Source organism: Amblyomma mixtum, chromosome 2, assembly GCF_055824585.1.
Source record: "Amblyomma mixtum isolate Tamu chromosome 2, ASM5582458v1, whole genome shotgun sequence".
NCBI classification, from domain to species: domain Eukaryota; kingdom Metazoa; phylum Arthropoda; class Arachnida; order Ixodida; family Ixodidae; genus Amblyomma; species Amblyomma mixtum.
Genome location: NC_143013.1, coordinates 316,885,316 through 316,895,261, shown reverse-complemented (window position 1 = coordinate 316,895,261; position 9,946 = coordinate 316,885,316). Strand labels below are relative to the sequence as shown.

At 49.8% G+C, this 9,946-nt stretch overlaps 1 protein-coding gene across 1 annotated transcript in view; it reads left to right on the top strand.

The window, feature by feature from the left end:
• Positions 1–789: 789 nt before the first annotated feature.
• Positions 790–9,946, top strand: part of LOC149365074 (carbonic anhydrase 1-like) — a 43,524-nt gene continuing 34,367 nt past the window's right edge. The window contains exons 1-4 of the mRNA XM_089568782.1: positions 790–802; positions 1,837–1,974; positions 5,128–5,214; positions 5,590–5,751. Of these exons, the coding sequence (XP_089424908.1) occupies positions 790–802; positions 1,837–1,974; positions 5,128–5,214; positions 5,590–5,751 (400 nt within the window). The remainder of the gene's footprint in view (positions 803–1,836; positions 1,975–5,127; positions 5,215–5,589; positions 5,752–9,946) is intronic.

Here is a 9,946-nt window from a genome sequence, read left to right as displayed (position 1 = left end):
AAATGTTACCAAGGTAACCGATAGGATTCCAGTAAAAAAAATTGAATGGCGGTGAAAACAGACCAGTGGCTGTATCCAAGTACGGTGGCGCCAAACGAAAATATGATCGGGCTGCTCAAACTAAGGCCAAGCTGTTGTAGTGGTTTCTCTAAAAACCGTCACCTCATCATGGAGAAGCGTAGACAAAACAACAAGAAATGGTCTATTGATTCTTGTTGACCACTGAATGCTAAGACGGGAGACACCGCCAAACCAGACTTGTTCAAATAAAAATTTAAGGGTGGGATCCGGCAGCGCACCCTAGTTAGAGAGACCTCAAGCTGTCGTGAATGACACGATTTCCTGGTCCGCGAATACTTAGGATGCAGGAAATCATCAGATCATAAAATAGATCCAGATATCATGCTTATGAAAATACTTCTCCGAAACCTCGCTGCTGTGATAGGTATTTGTTTCTGCGTAACTCCGCTTTTCACCAATAGGTGGGGAAGCACAGCATTCGGGCATTTTAGACGCTGCGCTAATACTCTTTACTCACGCTACGTTCCGCTGGCGCTCCACTGGGTGGCTCCCAGCGGAGCAGAACGTAAATTCATAAAGCTAAGTCTGTATCCGTTGGTACCACAGTAGATCATGACTGCCTTGGCTTGTTCCCAGTATCAACACCACCATAACCTGCTCACGTGAAAAACATGACGAAGAAGAAGACGATCTCGTTCAAGCCGCTCGTCCATTTTGTTCCCGAGCTCGTCGAACGAAGAGCAAGCGATCCCAAGCCGTTCATGAGATATGCTACCTCGTCGTGAGTGGCGCACTGCTCCTATCGCTGCTATATCTGCACGATATCTGTTTCCACTGCGAATGGCGACGGCACAGCGCCGTAGTGGCCTAACCGCTTACTTATGTCCGTGTTCAGCTTCTGTCCACACGCCTGAGCAATAAGGGACAGAGAGCTTTCGAGCATGGCATCTATTATTTTGTGGTCCCGGCGGGCCTTTTCACATTGCAGCATAAATGCAGGCTACTGACCTTTATAACGAACAAACTCTGTGCTAAATCGTCATTATCATCAGCCTGGTTACGTCTACTGCAGGGCAAATGCCTCTCTCGTGTCTCTCTAATCAACCCTGTCATTTGCCAGTTGCGGCCACTGTATCCCCGCAAACTTCTTGATCTCATCCGCCCCCCTAACTTTCTGGCGCCCCCTTCTACGCTTCCCTTCTCTTGGAATCCACTCCGTTAACCTTAAAGACTAGCGGTTATCTTGCCTTCACATTATGTGCCCTGCCCAAGCCCATTTCTTCCTCTTGATTTCGACTAGGATGTTATTAACCCGCGTTTGTTCCCTCACCCACTCTGCCCGCTAACGGTCTCTTAACGTTACACCTATCATTTTTCTTTCCATAGCTCGCTGCGTTGCCCTTAACTTAAGCTGAACCCTCTTTGTTAGCCTCCACGTTTCTGCCTCATAGGTGAGTACCGGTAAGGTACAACTGTTGTATACTTTTCTCTTTAGGGATATTGGTAAACTGCCATTCATGATCTGAGAGAACCTGCCTTATGTGCTCCACCCCATTCTTATTCTTCTAGTTATTTCCCTCGCATAATCCGGGTCAGCGGTCACTACATGCCCTAAGCAGACATTCTCCTACCACTTCCAGCCCCTCGCTAGTGACTGTGAACTGCTGTTCCCTTTCGAGACTGTTGAACATTACTTTGGTTGTCTGAGCTTAATCATTGAGCGTAAACAGCTCTGACACATCGGTGAAGATCGGCTGCTCAAGCCACGAACACTGCTTCATCGCTCTGTAGCCGAGCACTGCTTTTCTTTCTCAGTCGACCTTCGCCACGAAAAGCGAGATGCATCCACAGCTCCGGTGGCCACCTGGCTGCTCATCGCATCCGTCTTCGGAACGGCACAGGGCGCGGGGCCTCTGCGGCGCTACGCTAGGCGATTCATGTCGCCGTTGGGATGTGAGTGGATGCGCGGTTTCGCGTCTGCCCTTAATTGCAGTGAAGAAACCTACTTAACGAAGTAAATGTCCGAGTTTGGTGAGGACAATGCGCTCGCGCTTTTCTGCTGCGTTTGACGATTAAGGTGAGCCTCCCGACCTGAAAAGGGGAGTGATCAAGACGGCGCTATTCAATCCAACGCTGCCGCATACTCACCGTGTCTTGCAGATTTTATTTTATGCGAAGCATATGACTAGAGCTACACTACAGCCCGTCGAGCGCGGCGGTGGAGCTACCACCGTGACCACGTGACGCCACGTGACAACATGACGTCACAGCAGAGGAGAGATGGGCTGCCGGCTCGCGCGGTCGGCCGCGGCGGTGGAGGCTCCACATCAGAGGCGCTGCCTGCTGCTGCTGGGGGTACATTAATACAGTCTATAGGGAATGGTAGCGGTGGTGGAATAACTAAGGGTGTTTCCAATGTACTTTCCATGGGTGCCAAGAATGCTGTTGTAGCCGGTGCTGGGGCAGCGGTCGTACACTCTGCATTGAATTCGCCGATGATCCCGTATATAGCTGCCACGGCAATCCTTGCTACACTTCTAGTGGTTGTGTTAAAATGACCAAGTATTCAACCAAGGAAAGCCATGTATTACCAAGCCTAGCCATCAATATGCTTCGCATCTGACTAGGCTTAACCTTAGCTAAGCCTCAGCCATTTTTTCCTTTTAAACAGCCAGCTAGCTGGGGCGTGCATGTCGTGGACACTGACCTTTTTTTTTTTTTTGGTTAAAATCGGGTTTCAGCATTTTAATTCGACTTATCGTTTTCTTTTTTGTTTTAACCGGAAGTCCCACCCCTAAATAAATACTAAAACCTTAACTGCAAACGAGAAAAGAAACTTTGTCAGTTTTGTGCCTTTGCCGCTAGTTCTGTCTAAAGCATTTCTACCTGTCTTTCACTGAACAGAATCCTATTCATTGTTACTTATATAAGAAAATTCAATGGTGGACTTTACATGGGCTTTAAGTTATTACAAAAAATTACCGTTTTACATAAACTGTCACTTTTGAAAAATGGTATAGTTTCTTTAAGCAACCGATCGACAGATATAAACCCTGTGCGCGGAGCATAGATAAATAAATAAATAAAGAAAGAAAGAAAGAAAGAAAGAAAGAAGGAAAGAAAGAAAGAAAGAAAGAAAGAAAGGAAGAAAGAAAGAAAGAAAGAAAGAAAGAAAGAAAGAAAGAAAGAAAGAAAGAAAGAAAGAAAGAAAGAAAGAAAGAAAGAAAGAAAGAAAGAAAGAAAGAAAGAAAGAGAATTGCGTTTTGAGGAAAGGAAATGACACAGTAATTGTCTCACATATCAGTGCACACCACAACCGCACCGTAAGGGAAAGGAGGAAGGCGGGAGTGAAAGAAGAGAGAAAGAAAGATAGCCCATGTTGCCTATGTACCGCAAAAACCCGACGAACGGGTTGGTTGGTTGCGACTGAAAGAAGGATGAAAAGGAAAAGTGCACGGGCCTGCCAACTGGCTCAAGCCGAGCCACCACCGGTGCCACGTGTAGATAAAAGAGAGTTGAAAGATAAGAGGACAGAGTAAAAGAGAGAGTAAAGACGCGCGTCGCAACAACCGCGTCCGCCGGAACGGACGCTGGCTGAAACAACAGATACACGGCAGCAGCCCGAAGGCTGCAAACCCCACCCGACGAACGCAACGTACACGTGCTTAATAAGAAAGCACTACCTCCCCTTCTCTGCCCTTTTCCATCTTTAAGGATCCACAGCATACACGCTTCAGTTTATTGTTCAGGTAATGCAACAGTACAGTGTAAAAAATTGGGAAGGAAAAAAAATTAAGGACCGCCATAACGATTCCTTAAAGAAGGAAGTGCGAGAGCATTTAGGTTGTCGGTTTTGTCGTGTAAGTGATAATTCCAATGTGTTTCCTGCGATTAAATTAGGTGGCCTTCAAGATCACTATTTTACGTAGACAAATTCACAAAGAACGACTTCAGAGACACTCCGACATGCGTCCTCTCTATTCTTGAGCTTCTGGCAGACGGACGCTCGGCGCCCCACCACCGCACATATATATGGCATCGTCTCCCGCCAAAAACCGCTTGAAACCACATTTTCCTATGATTTTTCCCAGCCCGCCGCGGTGGCTCAGTGGTAAGGCGCTCGTCTACCGAGCCGGAGTACCCGGGTTCGAACCCGACCGCGGCGGCCGCGTTTCGATGGAGGCGAAACGCAAGAGCGCCCGTGTGCTGTGCGATGTCAGTGCACGTTATGGATCCCCAGGTGGTCGAAATTATTCCGGAGACCTCCACTACGGCACCTCTTTCTCTCTTTCTTCTTTCACTCCCACCTTCCTCCCTTCCCTTACGGCGCGGTTCGGGTGTCCGCCGAGGTATGTGAGACAGTTACTGCGCCATTTCCTTTCCTCAAAAACCAATTTACATTTACATATATATGATTTTCCCAGCACGCCACGTTTTACCGCCAAAACCAGAAGAAACCAGATTTTGCCGCGCCCTTCTCACATAACGCCACCTTATCGCGCCAAAACTGCAAATCCACCCACTCTTTCAACTTGACTGATCTTAAGTGGGCCAACTGCGAAATTTAGGGGACTGGCCAACTGTCCAATTGTCCAATGTTGGTTGTGGGCCAACTCTCAAATGATGGCGGTGGCGCAGCTGCCAAATTTTGGGCGTTGGGCCAAGTGCCAATTTTTTCCCGAGGGGGGGGGGGGGATGCCATATTTTGGGGCTCCCTCGGAATTTATTTCAAATTTTGCAGTGCTCTCTGCCAACTGCCAAATTTTGGGAGTTCTTCGGAGTTTCAAATTTGGCTGAGCTCTCTGATTGGTTCCTGTAGGTTGGCGTCGCCTTGATGACGTCATCTCCTAAGTGACCAATGAGAGAACTTCCTTCTAGAAGACAGCAAACTAAATGCTACCTTATCAATAACGAAGAAGGCCAGCAGCCCCGTTGTGAGTCTAGCTGACCGAGGACTCCTTTACGGTGCCACTGAACTTTTACGTAACTAATTATTGCACATACTTTTCGCCTTAGCAGAAACTACCGTGTTTCGTGTTTAGTAAACCGGATATGAAGATTGAATTCAAAAGTGAAGACGTGCTTGCGTGTGAACACCGGTTTCAGGGGGCGAGTACTGCGACGGCACCAGGTGGGCCTACAAGACGCCGCAGTGCGGGAACTCCACGGCGATGGACGCCAGCAATACCAAAAGTGAGCGGGTTTATTTATTTCGGAAAAAGATACGCGAAAATACTCACGCTAATGCACGCGGGATTTTTCTTGCTGCCGGAACTGGAGAATTTAACTTTCGGTTGCAAATTAGCTCAAGCTGTAACACCAAGTAACGTTGGTGAAAGAAGCCGATAAAAAAATGTAATATACCAGGAAAGCAGCAAGGGAGAGTTGCATTGAAATAAGGGAATTAAGAGGGATTAAAGTAAATTAGCTGCTTTCTCGCTGACACTTGCAAGGAGAGCGCACTTTACGTTATATGTTGCACTCAATCAATGGATACAGTAGTGAAGTTTCGTTGCAAGAGGCGAGTTACAGGGCATACCCGAGAACATTAAGAGACGCGTTGCGCAGGCGAGGCTGGTTGGCCGGCATTCGAGAGCGCGTGCGGGGGCCCTGGCCAGTCTCCGGTCAACATCAACTTCTTGCAGACCAGCTTCAAGAGCTTCGAGCCCATCTACTTCCTCGGGTACAATGTGCCCTTCCGCTTCAACATCGAGAATGGAGGACACGCACGTGAGTGCTCACGCATATATTCGGCTCGCAGGACGCACATTTATACAGTCGCGGGTAGAAAAATTCGACCACGGTTACGTGTTCGTACTCATATGTTGCGCACCGGAAATTGAAATATTTCCTGCCTTTATGTGTAAGGTTATGCCTCGAGAGCGTTAATAGGTTAATGTCCTTATATGCGGAATTGGTCGTTCTCGAATTTACATTCATAGACCGCGGGGAGTCCCCTCCCGGCGCAGTGGTGCAGTGGCTAAGCGATGCACCACTGCCCTGAGATGCAGGTTCTGCCACCGGTGGGGCCCACCAATAGGGCACCTATTTCTTCCGTTATTCTATCACTCCCTCCTCTCTCCCTTCGTTTGCGCCGCGGCGTGTGCGCCGAGATGCGAGACAGGTACTGCGCCATTTCCTTTCCTCAAAAACGTGTTTTCAATTTTCAGTCCTACTGTGGCACTGTGCAAAAGTGTTCAATACGAGATTACCATGCGGAAGCGCAATGTAACCGTCGGGAGCATTAACGCGCACGAAGCACACGAATAAAAGGGAAGTTTATTCAACAGTGCAAACAAACAAAACATTGGAAACACACTCATGACCGAGGGCAAAACAAATGTATGGTTTGGTTTGGTTTATGGGGTTTAACGTCCCAAAGCGACTCAGGCTAGGAGAGACGCCGTAGTGGAGGGCTCCGGAAATTTCGACCACCTGGGGTTCTTTAACGTGCACTGACATCGCACAACACACGGACCTCTAGAATTTCTCCTCCAAAGAAATTCCAGCCGCCGCGGCCGGGATCGAACCCGCGTCTTTCGGGTCAGCAGCCGAGCACCATAACCACTGAGCCACCGCGGCGGCGCACAAATGTATACAAAGTGGGTGGCCACCCAGAAACACCATGACCTTATTTTAACACACCGTACATATCACAAATTACAGCCTATAGTGCATAGAACGAACACTGGACAAAGAAGAATCAGCCTCCCGTAGCAACGACGCACGGGGGGGGGGGGGCAAGGATCTTGCGAACGCTCAAGGCGCATGCGTTTCTGAAGGACAGCATACAGCGAATATTGTGCGGCATATGGCGATCTATTTCCTCGCTCGTGGCGTTCTGCTGAGGTGCTTCCCTCGATTGTTTGAAATGAATCCAAAGCCAATATCTTCTGTCGTGATTCTGATTGAAAAAAAGGGTTGTGCAAAGTTTATAATAGCAGCGCTATATGTCCGCACGGTGACAGAAGGACAAAAGCAGATGCCCTGAAACAAAAAGCGGTCTCCGCTCGCGTGCGTGGTTTGCAGCGTTGTAAATTTCTTGCGTTCGGCATCTACGTTCCTACCAGTGCAGGCTTGGGCCGCGTGCCCTCTCAAAGCGGTTTTTACGGGAAGCAGGGAGCCTCCGAAATCCCACCACTACGAGGCCGATCAGCTACTGATTGGGCCAAGTGGTCCGTTTCTTCGTCGTTTCCGGCACTTGATAATGGCGGCCATTTTTTAGAGCGCAGCTCTTTGGCGTCCGTTCCTGGGTTTCGCGTCGTCGTCGGCCTCGTAACCAGCTCCGCCCCCCTTTCATCCCCCCAGCGCTAGCAGCGACCGACTGATAACGACCGACTGATACCGCTGGATGCCGCTGACGCCGCTAGAGAGTCAAGATAACGTGACTGCATAGAACACCGTCGCCGCCATGCAGAAAGAGGAGGAAAGGGTCCCCCCCCCCCAGATATTCATTTTTACCGCTTGCCATAAAAGAATGGAATAGTTTGAACCCCTCTATCGCTACTAATACATCTTTGCAGAAATTTGTAACTCTGGTAGAAGAACAGTTGCGCGATAATTAAATAGATAATTAAATCATAATTATACAAGTACAACAGACCACTCTATCACTACATATAACAGCATCTGTATGAACATATTACTTACAATGTATAAAACTGCGCCCTTTTCTGTGAAAAATGCTCTTTCGTTATGTGTTTTATTTTCTGTTATCTGTTTTTTTTCCCATACTCAAGTAATTACTTGCAAATAACAGTGTTTTTAATGTATACCATTCCATTTGTAATCGATTTGTACCTTACTATATTCCCATCCTGTAAAAATCCCAAAGGGATTGACAGTATCTGAAATAAATAAATAAAATAAATAAATAAATTTGGTTCCCGTCGGAGCGGCACGATATCAAAAGGCGTTACTATAATGGCTGCCACCAGTATTTACAAAAATGTGGAGCGGTCGGCCGTGAGAGCCGTACGTCGATTTCCCTCGAGTGTTATTATATTAGCTCTATCACTGCTAATACAACATTCTCTGTGCGCTTTGCCAGCCTACCTGCTCATTACCACTATTCGGGTCAGACGCATACCTCAACCAAAACTCAAGCTGCTGCCCAAAGTTGGTGCTACAGGCTTCGCTGGCTGTGCGCCCTTATGCTCTCATATAGTGGTGATGACAACGCCGTAGACAATGAACGAGAAGTGGCAGTGAAATGAATTTGTTAATTGGCTTACTTGCCCTCAAAGAACTGAACAACTTGGCGGCGCCGATAACCGAAAACGTTGTCGGCAGTCGTCGAAGAAAAGAATCACCGTCGCCCTCGGCCGCGCGCAATTTAAAGCTGTGGGAATCCTGGCTTTCCGCCGTCGCCTTTGCGCGGCTGTGCCGGCCTCCCGCGTTGTTTCTCCTGTTTCCCTTGCTCCCGCCTCAGGCGGTGGAGAGGCGGCTAAGTGACTAATCACTGTTATTTGGCCACAGCTCCGCCCCGGCTCCCTGAGGGCCTTTGCGATTGGCGCCTTTTGGCGGGAATTCGGGACCCGCTTTTGGCGGCCGCGCACCGCGCGACCGTCCGAGCGGGGCCCGGAGAGAGAGATCCCTCCGAGACAGCGTAAGGTGCGTACGTTACTGTTTGTCGCTGCCGGCCTTTGCCGCTCGGACCAGTGCTTACTCGAGCTCGCCCGCACGTGTCCTCTGACCTGCAGCGGCTCGAGCCTGTCCAGCGGGGTCCAGCGACCTCCGACAGGCGTACCTTGCGTTGATTGCCCACTCTCTCTCGCAATCGGCCCAACGGTCGACACGAGAGGGAGATCACAGCACTGCCGCGGGGACATTCTCCTGCAGCGGCGTGCTAGCGGCGCGCATTACTCGAGTCGCTTCGTGCGCGCAGCGGAGCCTTGCTCCTCGCGCGCCCCCGGGACGGGGTGACTATTGAGTGTGTGTGTACTGCTGAAGGACGACGTGAATAAACGTCTCCTTTGTGAACTTGGAGGCCTATTTCTTTGCGGCGAATCGCTCTCCTCCCAGCGGAGGTTGAGTGCACCGCATCGGTGTCCCAGTGTGTGTGTGGTGACGGCTGATCGGGGCCCTTGGCTCGCGCGAAGCTCGAACCCGCGGGGTTGGTGGCTCTGTCCACTTAGAAACCCACAACTGGCGCGGCCCAGTGAGCACGAGCGGGCTGAAGTTTGCCTATGTACATCTCGGTACGTTAGAACAAAAAACAGACGAGCAAGCGGGAAACGAAAGTGGCTAGAAACTGACTCAAGCAAACAAATAAATAAACTGATAAACACACAAGGCTGGAACAGAGCATGCTGCCAAAACAACAAAAAAAAAATAACACACCGTGCTTCGCCTGGGTAGGGCCTGACGAGAAAGCTCGCCAGCTAGCTGAGGCTGCGTGCCTTCGGTTGCGGAAAAGTCCGCCGTCCGGCATCAATCACACCGGTGACCGTCGCCTCAGATTGTACCGGTGCTCCGTACGCTTGCGTTCCGCAGCACCAGTTGTGCCTTTGCGCTTGCCTTTGATACCAATGGGTACCGGCGCAAGCTCGTCAGACCGTGACGCGTAGGCCTTCAGGTCTATGAACCCCTGCTTGCTCCTGGGGAAAGGCCCCATCAAATCGCAGGTGGCCATCTGCCACGGACGCACACTGTCAATCGGTTTCATCATTCCAGACGGCTTGCCGCCCCGTGACTTCACCGCTTGACAGACATGGCAGGAACGGCAATAGCGGAAAATGTCACGCTTCATGCCGGGCCACGTCACCGATTGACTCAGTTTTGCAAAAACTTTGGAGCCACTCAGATGACCGGCCAGTGGTTCGTCATGAGAGAATCGCAAAAGTGCGCCTCTCAGACTTTTGGGGATAACCACCTTGAACGGGTCGATGGACTCGTCATCGGTGGCTATGTACTGCAGCTCGAG